At 39.3% G+C, this 20,425-nt stretch overlaps 1 protein-coding gene across 10 annotated transcripts in view; it reads right to left on the bottom strand.

Moving 5' to 3' along the window:
• Nucleotides 1-19,073, bottom strand: part of camk2d1 (calcium/calmodulin-dependent protein kinase (CaM kinase) II delta 1) — a 151,508-nt gene extending 132,435 nt beyond the window's left edge. For all 10 annotated transcript variants that reach the window (XM_042511942.1, XM_042511946.1, XM_042511948.1 and 7 more), the window contains exons 1-2: nt 18,757-19,073; nt 11,226-11,320 (exon numbers count right to left, since the gene is read on the bottom strand). In XM_042511942.1, the coding sequence (XP_042367876.1) occupies nt 11,226-11,320; nt 18,757-18,818 (157 nt within the window). In that variant the 5' untranslated portion in view covers nt 18,819-19,073. The remainder of the gene's footprint in view (nt 1-11,225; nt 11,321-18,756) is intronic.
• Between the last annotated feature and the right edge of the window lie 1,352 nt (nt 19,074-20,425).

Below are 20,425 nucleotides of genomic sequence, written 5' to 3'. Positions count from 1 at the left end.
TGAGTAGCTCGCCTGCTTGGTTTTGCAGAGCTGCTAATATGTGTCAACAGGTGGTGTAAATAATAATGTATGAAGTAATCAGAACTTTTTGAATAAGCTAGCCAAATGGTAACCTAAAAAGCTGTTTATTAACCTAAACTTTGCCTTAACCCTCAGGCTTTAGATACAGAACTAGTACTTTGCCACTCAGTCCATCTTATAATTTTCATTAGGGCTGCACCTAACGATTATTTTTTTATCGATTAATCTATTGATTATTTTTTCGATTAATCATTCATGTATCTATCTTATTTTTATTAATCTATTTTTTTTTATTACTTGATTAATATAACAACGAATTTACCGAAAATAACATTTTAAAACTAAATATTTTATTCAATCATCTTCATTCATGACAGAGCATACACTGCAGGGCATTATTCCCCAACTAAAAATAGCCCAGTCATAACTGGTAATCTGTGTTTTACAGTCTGATATAAAGTCTCTCCAAAATAAAATCAATGCAAGGGCTTGTTCTATTCAAGTAAAAGGAATGTAGTGGAATCTATATTTAGCAATCCAACAGCAAAATAAATAAAACAATGTAAACTTCAAGTCACTTTTAGGTGGAGTAACAAAACAGTTACTCTTTGTTACAGTAACAAACCTCAAATCTAGCAGTCCAACAAAACATCTTAAAGTAAAATTGGTGCAATTTGAATAACACTATAACTTTTCTCTAACAGAAATAATTATAACTAGTAAATTCTTTCTGCATCAAAATAGTCCATAGGCCTGTTTCACACAGTGCGCGTCATGAGAGCGTGAGCAGCCCTGAGCGTGTTGTTTTTGTTTCAGCAACCATGTTATCAAACGAGGGCATGCACACCGCCCGCCTGAGCAGCGCTTCTCAGGTGCGTCTCAGCTGTAGCACATCTAGAGAAACGATGACTCGCCGTTTTTTTTAAGCGTCATGCGCACGTTTGTCAGCAGGAAGTGAAGATGGTGTTTTGATTGTTAAATTGACTCTATACCACTTTTTACTGCAGTTTGAAAGTCCTCTGGCACAGAGATGAGGAAATACAAAGGCGGCTTACTCCAACTTCCCCAAACTTGATTTTAAATCATTTTAAATTATCTTTTTGTCTTTGCACCTCGTCTTTACTTTTGCTATTTTTAAGAGTGATTTTTATTTTAATTTTTTAAAAATTATTTAGTAATTCCTTTTACCTTTTATATTTTATCTCTTTACTCTTTATTGTACATCTGTATCCTTTATTGATTTTATATTTTATTGCTCTGTAATGCACTTTGAATTGCCCTGTTGTATGAAATGTGCTATACAAATAAAGCTACCTTGCCTTCAAACATGTAATCGTTAACTAAATGACACATAAGGAACTATTGAACACTACTTTTTTTCTTGAGAATCTGGCATGTTTTACAGTAAAGAGTGGAGTCTGCAGTTGAAGGGATAGTTCACCCAAAATACACATTTTCCCTCTTAATAATAGTACTACCAAACAATCTAGAATGACAAATAGCACTTCAAGGTTGGGGTAATGGGAAAAATTTATATTTTTTCTTTAAAGAGTCAACACCTTGGCTAGGCTGATTCAGAGTCTAAGCTCTATAGAGCTCTATTCGAGATAAAATCCATCACCTCTTGCCCTTAACTGACCTTACCTCGGACACAGGTAGCTTGGATAAGGCAACAATGCCTGGAATTTATTTGAGCCGTTTTTTCCCCCATTGACCTTCACCAAGTCTCTAATTTGATTTCCGCATCCAAGCCATCAATATGCCTGTTAGATCCCATCCCAACTAGGTTACTTAAGAAAGTTTTACCCTTAACAGACACTAGTGAAAATGGGCTTCATAAATAAAATTTACTTGAATTGACATAATGCTGGGGTTGTGGTTAGCACTGTTGCCTCACAGCAAGAGGGTCCCTGGTTCAAAACCCAGTTGGAACAGGGTTCGGTCCGCGAGCGGGGGCACTTCTGTGCGGAGTTTGCATGTTCTCCCTGTGTCTGCGTGGGTTCTCTCCGGGTTCTCCGGCTTCCTCCCACAGTCCAAAGACATGCGGGTTAGGTTGATTGGTGACTCTAAATTTTCCCTTAGGTGTGATTGTGAGCGTGTATGGTTGTTTGTCTATATGTGTCAGCCCTGTGATAGTCTGGCAACCTGTCCAGGGTGTACCCCGCCTTCCACCCGATGACAGCTGGGATTGGCTCTAGCCCCCTTTACGAGGACAAGCGGTTACAGAAAATGACTGACTGACATAATGCTGCTCTCAAACCAATCTGTGTCCAATCTACATATCAACATCCCACTTCCCGATTCCTCCGGGGGGAGGGCTGACCTTGTACTGTGCGTTTCCTATAAAATATTCTGACAGTAGACTTCAAAACATTCTCAAAGGACACAATAATTCAAGAGCTCCTTTATAAAACCTGAAGACATAAATGTGAAAATACAGATCAATTCCAATGCTAAGATATCCGGCAACTTTGTGCTCTCACTGTAAAAGCAGATGAACTTGCACTACAGGTGCCCACACACAGATGAGGACGTAATTATGACCGTGTGTACTTTTGTCAGGAATAACCAGGACTCCATGAAAAAGGGATCTTGTTTCTCAGTGGACCCTCATGGTTGTATAAACAATGAATAAATAGATTCTGTCAGAAAGTCTTCCTGATGTCATACTGTAGCTGTTTCTTGGAAGTGCACTGCACTAGAGAGCACTGCCTTTGGTGTGAAGCCAGGTTTTACAGCCACACAAAGCCTCTCCAATTAGATGGCGCTTCCTGTAGAGGTTTTTTTCATCACACACCAGCAAAGTTGGCAGTGAGTCTGGGGTTTCCCTCAGTGAACGTGACCTTCAGCTCAGCCTGCCTGCAGCAATATCTGTCAGCCGGTCAAACAGTGCATATGCCTGTCTTTCTGCCTGGAGCCACAATGTGCCTGTCTGTCATCTCCTCTGAACACCACTGCTGCCATGTCAAACCCATAAAGACACATTATGGTGGTTTCATGATTTGAGGCTGCAATAGGGAGGGGTGTGTAATACTACAATATTAGATAGTGAAGAATTAGAATGTGTCCATGATCTGCAATCATAGAAGGTTAGTAGTATCCTGCAACAGTGCACATGTTATCGGTTGTAGTTCTATGCTCATACATGCGACACATCCAAACTTTCAAACTAAATTTCCATTGTTATGCTGATGATAGGTAACTGTATCTATCTATGATAGCAGATGAAACTGATAAGTTATCTGGACTACAAGCATGTCTTAAGGATAAAAAAGCCTGGATGAGTCGCAATTTCTTGATGTTAAATTCAGACAAAAATGAAGTTATTGTTTTTGGCCCAAACACCTCAGAAATTCCTTTTCTCAGGATAGAATTTCTTTAGATGGCAAAACCTTGGCCTCTAGCACAACTGCAAGGAGCCTCTGAATTATATATGATCAAGATCTATCTTTTGCCTCCTATATAAAACAAACTTCATGGACTGCTTTCTTTCAATTGCGTAACATTGCAAAAACTAGACATATCCCGTCTCAAACAGACGCCAAAAAATTAGTACACGCATTTGTTATTTCTAGGCTTGCTAGGATTACTGTAACTCCCTATTATCCGGTTGCTCAAACAAATTTGAAGTGTCTCCAACTAGTGCAGAATGCTGCTGCATGTGTTCTAACGGGAACCAAAAAAAGGGATAATATTTCTCCTGTTATAGCTTCTCTGCATTGACTCAATGTAAAATCTAAAATTGAATTTAAAATCCTTCTCCTTAAAAAGCTCTAAATGGTCAGGTTCTATCTTATCTACCAACCCTCAAGATCACTGCGCTCTGAAAACGCAGGGTTACTTGTGGTTCCCAAAGTCTCCAACAGTAAGATGGGAGCCAGAGTCTTCAGTTACCACACTCCTCTTTTACGGAACCATCACCCAGTTTCTGTCTGGGAGGCAGACAAAGTTTCCACTTTTAAGGGTAGTCTTAAGACCTTCCTCTTTGATAAAACGTATAATTACGGCTGGCTCAGGTTGTTTAGACCAGCCCTCCATCTGCAAACACTTATGTCTGTTTATTGCATTATGCTAACTCCATTGCCTCTCTGGAGCATTTGTGCTCCCTTTTTTCCTAGTTTTCCTGGACCCTGGCTGCAATCTTGGCTGCGCCTGATCGTGGTGATGGCTGTGCTGATGCTGTGATCCTGCCTTTGGTCGTGCTCTTGCTGTGGCTGCTCAAGTCCTGTCCCTCCAGCTTGCCTTGATCGTGGTCTTGGTTTTGCCATTGCTGTGGTCCTGCGCCTGTGTTGCAGGTTCTGTGTTGCAGGTTCTGGTTGCACCGATGCCATGATCCTGCTTGACGCAACCTTCTACTGCCGTTATTATGCGTCATGCCTCCACTATCAATATACACATGGGACTCTTAACAATACACACAAAATTTGCACGTAACATCACATGCTATCATAGAGTGCACTTAGTAATTTTACACCTATCACTTTTGTAATATGACATGCTATTGGTACCGTTATTGCTGTGCATCTCTCCCCCTTTCTCCCTCTCTCTTCCCCTCTCTTTTTCTCTTTCTTTTTTGTCATCATTGTAATTGAATTGTTATTTACGACATCTATTGCATGTCTCTGTCCATCCTGGAGGAGGGATCTCTCCCCTCTCTTCCTGAGGTTTCTTCAATTTTTTCCCCCAATACAGGGTTTTTTTGGGGGGTATTTTTCCTTAGGCAATGTGAGGGTCTAAGGACAGAGGGATGTTGTATGCTGTAAAGCCCTCTGAGGTAAACTGTGTTTTGTGATAATTTTTTCTTTATAAATAAAATTGACTTGACAGACAAATCACTGCAACAGCAGAAGTGTTGAACAATCATGTAATGCAGTGAAGGACTGACTGTAGAATACAGCTGATTATTTGACAACTGAGCATCATTTCATTATCCCGCATAAAACAGCTGATGGTCCGCAGCGCAGCACGGTTGGAGAGAGACAGACAAAGCGGAGCTTCTCCTCACAGCACCAAAGTGTCTGAATGGACAAGTCAGATATTCAGGGTTGGAAAGGGACTTCTTTAGACTTCTAAAGACAATTTTGTGTTAGTTTCAGGTTTAGTCAGACTTTGGATGGAATGATTTAGAGCTCATCGATCCATGTCTCATCCAGCCGCTAGCGCTGAGCTCTCATTATTATTACAAGGGACAGAAATAGTGATTTGGGGGGCAGAAGTAGTGATTTTGGGGGGCTTATTAAGGCACATTACCTTATTTTCAACCTTTCTCTTAATTTCACATGACATATCCCTAAAATATGTCTTCAGTGTACTCAGTGATAGTAAAAACGTTCCTGAAGGCAAAAGGTTGGGAACCACTGTACACGGTCCAGCCATACACTAGGTTTTAACCTAGTCTTGTTTTTTCCTCAGCCGAAGCACAGTATTTGCTAGTCCGTTTTATGTCTTCCCTATGGATACACAGATAAACAAATCATAGCAAACCATCGAGTCTTGGCTTTCTTTCCCCTCCCTCTTTATTTCACAAGTAGGAGGTCATGGATGAAAATGAAAACACCGAAGAGTTTGTCCCCCCCAAAAATTCAACATTGATATTATTTTACCGGACAAAAGATTTGGTTCCCATCAAAACAATGGAAAACAAAATTGCACATAAAATCTGTTCAAAAAGTTTATTTGACCCAAATGTTCTGTTATTCTTTTTTTTTTAATTTTAGGGCTATGTTTTCTACATACACAATAGTCTTAACATCCAAAATGAAAAAAGAATTGTGATAAAATCGTGATCGTGATTCTGTCTTAAAAAAAATAGTGATACATTTTTTTTTGCCATATCTCTCACTCCGAGGCTGCAATGTGGAATATATTTTACATTAAATAAATCATGTGGTAAATATTGTATTTTATCTGTCTGTGACCCATGATTTGCCTGAATTTTGTATTTCACTAGCGACCATATTGTGGTTTGTCATTATACTCAGCGGTGAGCTGGGTTGTGGCTGTGTGGTTATCAGATTGAAGGTAGTGGCCACAGAGCAGGTCATGACAGTAATAACAATAATGTAAAGTAGTAAAAATATAGAAAGAAGTAGTGACTTCAAACCTGATTCTGTTCTTATTTTATAGTTCTGACCATCATTTCTTACAATTATAAAACTACTGAATCATCACAGGGCTGTAGGACCATATTCACAAAGCTTCCTTGTACAAAAAGTCTCTGCTACTGACAAAGTTCTAAGAAAATTCTTTAAATTATTACATTTTGTAAGAATTTCACCTTAAAGTTAAGACTAGATCCTGTTGAAGATAAAAGTTATTCTCAAAGCACCATAGCCCCAAAGGTGAAAAACTGTTAGGAGTAGGGAAGAGGTTCTTGAGCAGAGGACAAAATGGCAGTAACCCAAAAAGGTTGAGGAAATGTTTTCCAATCAAATGGTAAATGGACTGCACTGGTAAAGCACTTTTCTAGTTGTCCGACCACTTTCACACATGTCACATTCACCCATTTACACATATACCTAGCAACAGGGCCTACCACACCTTCTCACCAAGGTCAAAGTTTTTGTCCCTTCCTCACTAAGAGGTTCCTCTCACAACTTTCCTAAATCAAGCTAAGCTAGGACTCATTAATGATTTTTTAGGCTAATTTAGGAGCTCTGTTTGAGTAGTCACAGAATGTTTCTGAAGTCCAGTCTCAGCAAAATGTCCGTTTTATAAGGTTTGTTTATTTTTTCAGAGTTTCAGTGCCTATTCAGTCTTCAGTGGTGCAGCAGTCCGGAGAGGCTGCTAGGAGTCAGCTGTCACTTCCCCGTTTATTTAACGCTAGTATGTCATTTGAAAGTGGGAATAAGGCTTACTTTGCATACTGTGTCCTGGCCATGAAACAACCAAGCATCCACATTTAAGGTGTGTAGTTTGATGCACAAATGTTTGGAATGATATGTTACTTTAATAGTTTAAAACAAATGGTGAAAAAAAAAAATTTCATATCAATCTATTTTTTATCATGTTCTCAGAGTCATAGTTACAATTTTAGCTAGTGTGTAACTTTAGGCAGATTGCATCACATCTCTTCATTTTCTAAACCCACAGACCATTACTTTACCTGACCATCACTCTGTACTGACATTATATCAAAGCTCATTATGCCTGCAACAAATGATTATTCTCATTATCATTTAATTGTGGATCATTTGCTCAAATAAGTGCTTCATCCCATCACAGTTTCCCAGAGCCCACAATCATATCTTCACGTCTTGTTATTTGTTGTACAGTCTAAAACAAACATTCAGCTCACTGTGGTCAAAGCCAACTTAGACTCAATCTCCAAACTGCTGAGATTTGTACTCATCTCAGACTTAACTCAAATGGTTTTTTACAACAGCCCTAACCCAACGAGTTCATTATTGAGCAGGGTTGTAACTGTACACGCATTGTATGTTGTCACTGTAATAATATATTTTTGCGGGTCCGTGAACGCAGTACAGTAGACAGAGTTCTTTTTTTATCTCCTTCGCAGCTGAATGTCACTCATGGGGTGGATAATTGATCTGCTGATTCATTCACAGCTGATCAGATTGATGGTTGAAAGACGGTATTTGCACTTTTAATGCGTCTGACAGTCAGCTGCACCTTTCTGCCGCAACTGCGCTATAAATAACGCAATTTTATTTTACTTTAAACAGATATAATAAATTAATTTAAATAGATATAAAAAAGCAAAACTTTTTGTTTTACTTTAAGTCAAGTGAAAATCTAAATAAAAATAATTAATAAAAATGGCTCCCTGGGGTTTGACAAAGTAAAAAAAAATTCCCATGCTGACACTTTCTTTGCACTCTTCAATTGATCAATTTTATCTGCAAACATTAACATAAAAGGTTGATAATGATAATTGGCAAAATACAAATTTCTGCCCCAATAATCGGCCAGACCGATAATCTGTCGACCCCTACCTTAAATGCCAGTGTAATTTCCAGTTGCTTCAACAATGGCTTTAACAGGATCTGTTGTTGTGTCTAAAGGCTCCTTGAAAGCAGCAGTAATAAGGAGTTGGGCCTCAGTTTGTTTTGTCCTCGACCCAGTGATCAGCAAACCTGTGATGCCAGTGACTTCTGAATGTGAGTTGATGTCTGGTGTGTTTCCATTTACATTCCTTATGACAGTGAAGCAACACTGAATCTTGAAGCTAAAATGAAGCATTATCTATATGATATCTCCTCATTTCAACACAAAAACCTAAATGAGGTTTCAGCTGGCTGGAGGGAGATCACCAGGGAGCCAAAGGTTTCTCGTAAATGACGATCTTAAATAACAACCTTTTTTGCTGTTGGCTACGTTGTTCGTGATATTTCTAGTGAGAATAGCGTACAATGGTGCTTTGCTGTTGGGACATGGTGTTAGCTCTATATATTCTCAAAAGGAATTTTTTACTCTGGTCATGACCTAAGATCTAAATATGAGATTTCAACAGATTCTCCTTCCCTCCCTCTCAAAATTCAATAAATTAAAAAAAATAGGTACCCAATAACATGAACCCTCTGGTACAAACACCAGAGCAACAATGTTGACGACCATTCTCCTAGCCACTCACACACTCACACACTCACACACTCACACACTCACACACTCACACACACTCACACCAGCTTCGTCTCCTCTGCTCTTTCCATTTCACTCTCATTTTCCTCTTCAGGTGAGAGCAGCTCGGGCTCAACAAAGGCATTTGGCCAAGGCAATCTAAGCATGGAATCAATCATGGACTCCCTTTCTACAAACATTTGCCCTCCTCTTACTGCTCTCCTCCCTTTCATCACTCATGCTCTCCACTCACCTCTTGCACCACAGCACCAATAATTAGACCGGGAACCACAAGTGCCCTCATTCAAGCTTCCAATTTTTTACAAAATTGGCTATGAATGATTGGAGATCTGAACCATGAAGAAACTGGAAATACCACCTCACCATTGTATGCTTCCACACATCAGACACATGCACATGCAGTTCATATACATGTCTGTGAAAACATGAACTTTACACACAATGGCCAGAAAAGAGTATATGCACAGCATTATGATGTCAAAGTGAAGCTGACCAGTGACCTTTTGGATATAAAATGTCATGACTTCATCTTTTTTATCTGATTTGACATTTATGTGAAATTTTGTCATAATTAGCATAGGCATTCGTGATTTATGGCTATGAAACATATTTTGTAAGGTCAGAGTGACCTTGACCTTCTACCATCAAATTCTAATCAATTCTTCCTTAAGTCCCAGTGGACAGTTGTGGCGAATTTGTAGAAATTCCTTTAAGGCTTTTTATGAGATAACGTATGCCAGAGAATGTGATGAGGAGGGTCCCAGTGACCTCGACCTTGACCTATGACCACTAAATTCTAATCAGTTCATCCTTGACCCAAAGTGGACATTTGTGCCAAATTTGAAGAAACTCCCTCAGAGTGTTGTTGAGATATAGTGTTCATGAGAATAAGACAAATCCAAGGTTGCAGTGACCTTGACCTTAACTCTATAACCATCAAATTCAAATTATTTCCTTTCTTAAGGCCAGGTGGATATTTGTGCCAAATTTGAAGAAATATCCTCAATGCGTTGTTAAGGTATTGCACTCCTGAGAATGCCACATACAGGGTGTCCCTGTGACCTTGACCTATAAACACCAAATTCTAATCAGATCATCCTTGACCCAAAGTGACCCATTTGTGACAAATTTGAAGAAACTCCCTCGAAGTGGTCTTGAGATATAATATTCATGAGAGTAGGACATATCCAAGGTTGCATTGACCTTGACCTTAGACATATGACCAAATGTAAAATTGTGACCACCAAAATGTAATTACTTAATTTTTGAGTCCAAGAAACATTTTTTCCCAAATTTGAAGAAATTCCCTCAAGGCATTCTTGAGATATTGTGCTCCTGAGAATGCAACACACAGGGTCCCAGTGACTTTTGGCCACCAAACTGAAATCAGTTCATCCTCAACTAAAATAAGACATTTTTTTCAAATTTGAAGACATTTCCTCAAAGTGTTTTTGAGATATTGAGCTTGTGAGATTAGACAAATCCAAGGTTGCAGTGACCTTGACCTTACATCTATGACTACCAAACTCTAATTGCTACATTTCTGAGTCTAAGTATAAGTCCAAGAGACATTCTTGTCAAATTTGAAGAAATCCCGTTAAGGCACTCTTGAGATATCGCATTTACAAGAATGGGACTGACAGACAACCCAAAAACATAATGCCTATATTCCTGACTATCGCTGGAATGAAAAAGTTATGTTCTCTGTTTATATGTAATATTTCTCCCCCACTTGGCTTTCCTTCATGCAGCTGTGAGGAAAACCCCTTCTTTCCCAATGAAAAGCATCTCATTGTAATTGTACAATGAGATGCTCCATCTGCTGCCGCTGTGCACTCGCTCACCATCATAGTGTACCTTTTCATATCCTTTTTGTGTGTGCATCTGTGTGTTTTATACTTTCCCACCAGCCCATTAGGGTCCTGCCTGGGGATCAATCAGCAGTGCAGCATCCAGACAGCAGGGTTCTTGCCCATACTGCATAGATAATGACATGGAGAATAAAAAAGGCGAGGAGAGGAAAGGAAGAGAATTTCTGCCTCTGCATCCTGGACATGCACTTCATTTCAGAAAAGGTCATTGGGAGGAGAGAACAAGAAAAGAGTTTTTTCTCAATCCTGCCACCATGCTGCCTTCACTGGCCTCTGTTTAAATGTGAAAGACAGTACTGTGAGTCATGTACAGCTCATCAGAAATGAGAGGTTGTGGTTAATATCAGAGAATGAGTCACAAAAGGAGCTGCTGGCCTCCTTCATGTTGTGTCACTTTGATGAGTGGAGTTACAAAAGTGAAAAGCAAAAGAAAGTGTGAAAGCAAAAGTGAATATAAAGCTGCAGAAGACAGATGTGGTTAGCATAGCTGCTACCATATACCACCAGCAGCTACTACAGACACAGCAAGGTGAAAAATGGTTACAGCGTGAGAAAGCATACAGTCAAAAGAATGAGGAAGTCTGTTTTAGGGGTGTCATTGCCAAAAAGGAACAGTTTGAAACACAGAATCTGTCCCAGATGAGGCTGCTGTTACAGCCCTGACGGAGTAAACACAGCAACATATTGTTTGGCAGCTCAACATTAAAGCCACTTCACAGGAAATGTACTCACCCCTGGCAGACAACTTCTTGGTATTAATTATTTTGGCAGCGTACTCCTGCCCCGTGGAAATCTTCATGCAGCGTCTCACCACAGAGAAAGCACCCCTACGAGGAGAGTTAGACATCAGTCACTATATGAAAAGATTCACCATAACATACAAGTACAGACTTAAATGAACTACCTTATTTTCTCCACCAGAATAATATTACAGCAAACTCTCATCTTTTTTAATCCTTTTTAAATATGTGTGTCCCTTTGTACCATTCTGTGTCCCCTGTCTAATTTCTGAGGTCTTTGCAGATCTGTGAAACCAGTGCAGGCGGAGCTCTCCAAGAGTTCTTCTTATCCTCAGCAACAGTTTTTGAGTTGTGGTGTGGGTAATTGATCAGTTAATCCTGTCAGAGCTGGTCAGACCAACAAATGAGAGGAGAAGTTGTTGTATAGGGAGTGACGGCAATTCCACTGAGCCCGACAATGGCGCATTAAGGCCACGGCATGATCTCTGGAGCCGATCACAGACATTCTAGATAATGCTCGCGATTCCATCGGGCACACCTCAGAGAGTCGCAGGAGTGTCCCAGAAGCGGTTCACCTCAGGAGATTATGAAAAAGTTTTTTCTTCGTAATTTTATTCAAAAAGGTAAACTTTCATAAATCATGTATTCATTACATGTAAACTGACATATTTCAAGCCTTCTTTGTATTAATTTTGATGATTATGGTTTGTAGCTCATAAAAAATCAGACACCAAGTATCTAAAATTATTAGATCTAGGAAATTACTATTTCCTAGATCATTCAAAAAAGGATTTACAGTAAGAAAATGTCCGACTTCTGAAAAGTATGTTAATTTATACCAGGCATCACCAACTGGCAGACCGCGGTCCGGATCCAGACCAAAACTTCGTCCTATCCGGACCCGTGGCCAAGTTGTAATGAATGAAATGTAAGAATGAGAACAATATTTTTTAAGGAGTAGTGCTGGCAAATTAATCTAAAAATAATCAAAACCAACATTCAGAACCTCTAACTGACATAATCTTACACATGTTGGGTATTCCGATCATTTAAAAATTCTGTTGACCCTTTCCCCACCGGGGCTGCCAACTCCCACACATCTGCCATGCGTCTCAGACTTTTGGGCTCTGTCTCATGCTTTCATGACACCGAGGAAAATCTCATGCCCGAACACAGCAAGGGTAGAGGTGGACATGTCCGACAGTCCGCTCCAGTGTGCGCAAATGTCCAACAGCCCACTTCAGCGCGGACATGTGCAACAGCCCACTCCACTTATTTAGAAACACCAGGACGCATCGCTCCGTGTCTCAATCAGTTCAGCTCTCATTATTATCACCAGGGGCAGATGTATGTTTTGGGGGCCTGGGGCCACAAACAGATGACCTAATTTTGTATCCTTTCTCCCACTGGGAATGTTGGCAGGCTGTTGGCAGCTATAGGAGAAGTAGGCCTACTCAAAAGTTTTTAATTCCTGAGTAAAATGATTAATAGCACAGAAGCTTCACAGAAGTTGAAGTCAGAATCCTGCAGTCAGGAGAGGTTGGCCTATTATCAGCACAATGTGCTTAAATTTACCTGAAGTTTGTTTAAAATTGACATTTTTTAAAAATATAATTCTGGAAAGTCTAATAAATAATAATAAATCATGTTTATTATACTCCAACACACCATGGTCAAATGAAACTGTGTCAGTGAACTATGAGGGCAATAAACAAACCTAAAAAAAAAGCAAACGCAAAATAATCATTCATTAATCTTAATCGAGGTAAAAATGTACAATTAATCGTGATTCTGATTTTAGGTATGAGGTTCAGACCTTTGCTGGGAGGAAATTTTAGCAACTGGACCCCTTTGAATTTTAGTTGAATACCCCTGATTTATACACTCAATACTGGGTTGGGGCTCCTTTACTACAAATTTCTGCATCAATGCAGCGTGAAATGGAGGAGATCAACCTGTGGCACTGCTGAGGTGTTATCGAAGCCCAGGTTGCTTTGATAGCAGCCTTCAGCTGGTCTGTATGGGGTTCAGGTTCGGTCAGTTGGCTGCCAATCAAGCACAGTAATAAATATTGTGGTCAGCAAACCATTTGGAAGAAGTTTTGGCACTGTGGGCAGATGCTAAGTCTAGGTGAAAAAGGAAATCAGCATCTCCATAAAGCCTGTCTGCAGATGGCAGCATGAAGTGCGCTAAAATCTCCTGGTACACACTACATTGACTTTGGACTTGGAAAAACACAGTGAACCAACATCAGCAGAGACATGGCACCCCAAATCATCACCGACTGCAGGAACTCCATGCTGGACATCAAACATCTTGGACTTTACTTTTATCTGAAAAGAAGACTTTGGTGCACTGAGCTACAGTCCAGTTCTTCTCTTTAGCCCAGGTAAGACACCTTTGACGTCATCTCTGGCTCTGAAGTGACTTGATATTTGGAATGCGACAGTTATAGCCCCTTTCCCGAAGACAACTGTGTGTGGTGGCTCTTGATGCACCAACACCTGCCTCAGTCTACCTCTTATGAAGCTCCCCCAAGTTCTCGGATCAACTTTTCCTCTCAAGGCTGCAGTCATCCCTGTTGCTTGTGCAAATTTTCCTACCACACTTTTCCCTTCCATTCATTTGCCATTAATATGCTTCGATACAGCACTCTGTAAACAGCCAGCCTTTTTTCAGCAATGACCTTCTGTGACTTACCCTCCTAGTGAAGGGTGTCGATGATTGTATCCTGGACAACTGTCAAGTCAGCTGTCTTCCCAGTGACTGTGGTTGTGTATACAGAGATATGCAGTAGTTATTCTGTTTGAGTAATAATTAGGGGTGTAACGATCCACCGATCTGCATTAATATATCGACTGAATGAGCAACAATCACGTAACATCGATGCAAAGTGTAAACAACATTTCATATCATCCTCTTGCAGGCGCGCCCTTATTTTGAAAGTCTGTGTCACGTCAAACATCGTCCGGCAGATGATGGCGAGCAGCCGAGAGAAAGATGATGATGATATATTACTATTATTTACTTGGGAATAAATCATCAGTGTGGAAATGTTCTCGGAGAAACTGTGAGTCAACACACAACTCACGTCATATGTAAACAAAAGCCGTACCAAGGAAACACGACATACCTGCCAGGCCATTTCACTGACATCTTGCTAACATCACATTAGCTGCTCTGCTCAACAATGTTGACTGAAACAAATGTGCATGTAGACTGAAAGTCATCCGTACTATTCTGTCGGGAGATGCAGGTACTTAAACCAGCAGTGATTAAGATAAAGTTTGAATAATAGTAAGTTGGTTAAGTAATGAGTAGAGGAAAAGTAGGCTAGCCGCTAAGCTAATTTCTGCAATGTAAAATGCCATAGGCTTATGCTACAGACATTAGCATTTTGTATATGTGGGGGAAATGTGACCTACAAAAGACAGTTGTTTTGTCTATGACCCTTGATAATTATTATTGAGTTTTATACTCAGACAGCTCTGAAGTTTTAGGAAAAAAGCTCATGGTTTGAATTAAAATGAAAACATTTTTTCCATTAAGTGTTTGTCAACAGAACGAACTAGTTGTAATTATTTCCAATTATGTATATGTTGTTATTATCTTTTCTGGCCAAAAACAAAGAAAGGGGTGGAGGCCTCTCCTGTAAGCCACTTTTTTAAATGAGCATATAATATCGGCTCATATCAATCTCAGGCCCCTAAATCAAATCTATCGAAATCGTATCGCGGTAAACTTTGTAATATCGGCACATATCATATCGTTGTCAAAAGTATCGATATAATATCATATTGTGATGAACCAGTGATTTACACCCCTAGTAATGATTCACTCAAACATGGAATTAAATATTCTAATATTTTGAAATATGTTGGGGGTTTTTTACATTTTTTTTGCTATAGGCCATAGTTATCAAAATTAAAATGGAAAAATGCTAGAATAATTTCAGTTTACATGTAATTAGTCTAGAATATATTAAATGTTCACTTTCCTGATGGAAAATATTGACCTTTTTCTTTGTTGTTCTTTTTTTAGATGCACCTGTATACTACTTGATGAAGTACTGAGGAACAGCCTGCAAGTCAAAAACACCTAATGCAGTTTTTGGTCATTGTCAGAGCAGGAAGCACAGAGCAAGTGGCTTTGACCCAGCAGGGCCTAGAGGTCATAGCTGGGAGGGGTGTGAGATATGATGACATTAGATCATGAAGAATTAGAATGTGTCCACAATCCGCCATCATGGAGAGATCGTTGTACTGTGCTACAGTGCACATTCTATCTGTTGTAGTTCTATGCTCATACATGCGACGCATAAAAACTTTTTGGCTGGACCACAGATTGCGCTCAGCTCTGGACCAGTCTTCGCTGGTCACACGGGACATTCACCCCCAGGTCCAAGCGGAGCTGCAGAAGGAGGATGTGTTAATGATAAGCGGTAGAGCTCCAGAGAAAGCAGCTACCCTCTGCTGTGTGACTGCATCTAACTTTTAAATCAATTGTTCTGCATTTTAACATATTTCAAGGTTGCCAACTCTCACGTTCCTGGCATGTGACACACATTTTCACCATCAGTCTCATGCTCTCAAGACACCAAAGCAAATCTCACACCAAAACACTGCGACAGAAGAAGTGTTGAACAATCATGTAATGCAGTGAACAACTGACTGTAGAATACAGCAATTTTTTTTACAACCAAGCAGCGTTTCATTATCAAACAGCTGATGGTCCGCAGCGCATCGCGGTTAAAGAGAGATAGACTAAAATTGATAATATTTTACCTGACAAAAGATTTTGGTTCCCATCTAAACAGTGGAAAACAAAATTGCACACAAAGATTAAAATCTGTTAAAAAAAGGTACTTTGGCCTAAATGTTCTCTTATTCTTTTTTATTTTAGGGCCATATTTTTGAAATTGGGAAATTAGCTCAACTGTATTGTTCACTAACATGCACAATAGTCTTAAGATCCAAAATGAAAAAGAATCTTGATAAAATCGTGATGGTGATCCCGCCTTAAAAAAAATCATGATATGATATATTTGCCATATCGCCCCCCCCCCCCCCCCATTAGCAGGTCCATAAAAATCTCTGGTGGGATGTTGTGTGTACTCTTCATAAAATACAGTCTCTGACATCATGTTAGATTCATAAAAGCCCCAGCTCCTGAAATCCTCTAAAGGAGAAGCTCGTATAGTTAATGGAAAGATGACTCTTTCAGAAATAAATATATAATACAATTTTTTGAGGAATGAAATAATCATACAGCCCAGCCTTGGAGAATTTATTATATCAGAGGACTTTTGGGGGATTTTTTTGTTTGCTCTAGGGAAACTGTTACCATAGAAACATGTTCATTTTATAAATAAGAAGATATGTGAATGAAGAATGTATCAAATGCTTCTTCCACTCCTTTTTTATCAACACAACATCAGCACAATTTGTTTTTCATCACAAAAACGACATGTCAGTAAAAAAGCTTGGAATACTGCATTTTTGTAAGAGAAAGTCATTTTCACGAGCAAAATCAATTCCATTTTTAAATTTTTCTGTTTTTTTTCCCCTCCTATTTTCCTTTCAGTTTGAATTGTACAGAAATAATGCCAAAAATAATATATTTCCTCCTTGTTACCTGATGATCTAAATAAGTTGCTATTTTTTGCTCCTGTTTCTCCTGTTTTTCTCCTGCATCCAAAAAACCACTAAATAGATATATAATCTGAACATTAGTAGTCCTCTTCTCCCGTCACCCTGGGACCTTACATGATCTTGTTTGTTTGTTTTTGGACGTGGAAATGTTGTTTTGTTGCACAACATCCGAAACATTGTCCCCTACACTGCAATGAAAAGACCAATTGACGGGGAAAGAGTTTAAACAAAAGAAAATAAAAAGAAGCAATGCTTGGCCTGGCAGGGAGCCTATTACACGCTGTTTTGAATTTCTCCTCACCTTGGCACAAACTAAACGTGCAGGTAAAAAATAGGCGTGTACTGTGACGCGTACCCTCCCCCCGCTGCTGACTGACAGATGTCTGACAAATTCTGCTGTATGACACAGCACGACGGGCAAGCTGTTTGAATCTATCTATGTCTATCCATATCGAGTAAAAATGACCACGATTTATCATCATCATCAACGCACTTTTTATCGTGATCCCGTATTGTAATCGTTTTATTGCCCAGCCCTATACACACATATATATACACACACAAACAAACATATATGCATTGTTAGTATGTATTTTTATGATTATGCATCCTCCATAGTTAGTTCAAGACTCTAAGTGTACCTCAAGGAAATACCTATCCATATATGGCAAAGTATTAGTACCTACAAGTTATGTTTGACCATGGATACCTGAGCTGGACCAGTGCCAGTAAATTTAGCAACACAAATACATGCCTCATTCCTCACAAGAAGTCTAGTATATGACATGTTAGTACTTGATAACTACCTCTATATGTATATATGTATATATAAGGCTGTAAATGTGTTAAATTATTAATGTTGATAGGTTACTGTGTCAGTTAAGAGTAGTCCCTGTCATTTATTTTTAGGTCTACATTCACTTGAGAAGGCAGGTCAAAAAGGAGAACCGCACTTTCCCCAGACTTACTATAAAGCATGTTTACCTGTGGACATATAGCCGAGGTATTTGAGATGTTTTAGCTGTGTTTTGCACAAACCATGTTATTGTAGGAGAAACAAAATAGCTGGCAGAGCAATTGTGTGAGTGGTACCACAGGCACCACTGAGGAATTTCAAGCCTTAGCATTTAGGAACAGGACAGAAACTTGTGCAAATTACTGAATAACACATTCAATTTCTTAGAACATTAGATTTATAAATTAGGCTGCCATTATAGTCTTGTTAAAAGAGATTTTGTTTCACCACAGCGGACTGAGAGACAGACACCAGATGACAGGTTTCCTGAGAGGGCTCACCCGCGCTGCTAAGGACACCAACACCAAATTCCATCCAAATTTCTGCATGTTTTGACTTGCCTGGCACGTCGCCAGAGATGCGTGCCTGGTGGAGCATGGTTTAAGATTAGAGACAAAATGCGATGTGGCACTTTTCTATTCGGCATGCGTTTCAAGGCACTCAGCAGTGTTTCCTTGGTAAAATTCAACTTTTTTGATTGGTACGCCAGCCATTAATAAGTCATTCTTCCTCCAAAACACATGCTGCTGGGCGTATACGGGCAGGGACCACCGATTCAAAAAAGTTGAGATTAACATGAGAGAGTAGAAATTATTAACGCCTCGTGGTTCAATACGCAGCCCTATTAATTTGTCACACTTCCGCTGTGTTCATAACCAAAATCAAAAGAAATTTGAATTGGAGTTCGCGCGACGCCCTGCGAGCACGCGCTAACTAAACATAATCACGGTAGGAGCAGGTAGGCGGAGGTCTCCCGCGGAGGTTTCGGTGAACTAAACATCGAGAGTCAAAACACAAGGCAACTGTGCTTCACTTTAACTTTGGAATAAAACATTAGTGAAATTAAGGGAACTTACTTCCCCAGCTCCTCGTATAGCTGGTATTCATCAGTGAACCTGGTGCAGGTCGTTGAAGCCATGTCAAGGTGAGTTCGCACCAACTTGGGAAACTGAAAGCCTCAGTCGCTATAATGCTCTCCACAAATCCCTTTCTCCTCCGGCTCCCACACTAACACTTGAAGCCTTTCGGTGGAGAAAATCAGCGCAACCGTCGGAATGATTCAGTAATGTCTCGTGAAGGCGGTGAGGCTCGGTCCCGCTCCTCCCGCTCTTGTCCGCAGATTCTGGCTCCTCCTGGAGTTGACAGGGACGTCGCGACCTGCTGTTGTGTTTGTCTCAACACTCCCACTTGGATCAGTTGACCGCACTCAAGACGCGCTTCATATACAACATCACTCATCCGGTGGGGTACTTTCAACATAAAATCCTCATTAACACTTATTTTAACCCTTTGAAACCTGAACACTTTGGTTTAATTTCTTTCAAAAACATGGGAAGAGGGCGACGAGCAACTGAACAAGCAATGTGCCCAAAAAGTTAGATTTTGGGCACAAAGTTATAAGAAAATTAAAATTGCCTGAAAAGGATTAAAAGAAGAGAAAACAAAAAGGAATTGATACAAAAAAGTATATACATATATATATATATATATACATACATGCTGGCTTTGGAAATAAATCAAATAAATTTCCACAGGTGTCAGAGGCTTAAATGCTAGTGAAAAGGCATCTGAATGCACCAGAAAACTGATGTCAGTCCAGGTGTAAAAGCTTTAAAGTGTCGAGAATATTGTTGACACAATAGACCGTTTTCACAGCAGACATCTTCACATGTCTTAGAGTGAGTGCAGTTGAAACATGATAACACTAACAATGGCTCAGTTCTATTAAATGTTCCACTAAGCTGTTCCTGTGAACCAAAATGCATACCTGGGCCACCAAGTGGAATGCAGCTATTATTAATGTTATATATTACATACCCCTGTGCTTTTTTTTTCTTTGACATGTGTAAAAAATACAAGTAAAGTTCTTGCATTGAAAATGTTATGTGAGTAAGGAACATATGCTCAAAGTATTAAAAATAAAAATATCTAATCCAGAAAAATCTAAAAATTAAAAATAACATAAAATTTGATTAGAACATGTCTTAAATGTTGGGTGGCTTGACACATAACAAAACATCATATTTTCTAAACTTTTCTTATGCTTTTTAAGTAACTAAAGCTTTCAGATAAATGCAATAGTAAAATAAAAGTAAAATATTTCACTTTCGCATGTGTTGGGGTAGAAATAGAAAGTGAAATGAAAACAACAGATTCAAATAGAGTACAAGTACCTCAAATGTGTATTAAAGTACAGTACTTGAGAACTTACATTACACCACTGGGTGGAATATACATGTTTGTAGTTCTTTACTGTAGTTGTATCATCATGAGTCTTAGGTCTTCAAGTATTATTACAACTATTATTACAAACTGCTATTGCAAACATTGTACACAGAAGTTAATCTTTAACACAGAAATAGATCTTTAATTTAAAGTTAAAAAGTATTCAAGAAAATGCATGCATTACATATTTCTTACCCCCCTCCCACACCTGTCGGGGTGGAAAATATTTAAAAGCATTACAAAAGACAAAAGAAAAATATTTTATTATGTAGATCATAATCAAGAGGGATGAAAGTGTAG

Source organism: Plectropomus leopardus, chromosome 23 (genome assembly GCF_008729295.1).
Source record: "Plectropomus leopardus isolate mb chromosome 23, YSFRI_Pleo_2.0, whole genome shotgun sequence".
Lineage (NCBI taxonomy): Eukaryota > Metazoa > Chordata > Actinopteri > Perciformes > Serranidae > Plectropomus > Plectropomus leopardus.
Note: the sequence above shows the minus strand (reverse complement) of the source record. Positions and strands in the feature narration are given on the sequence as shown.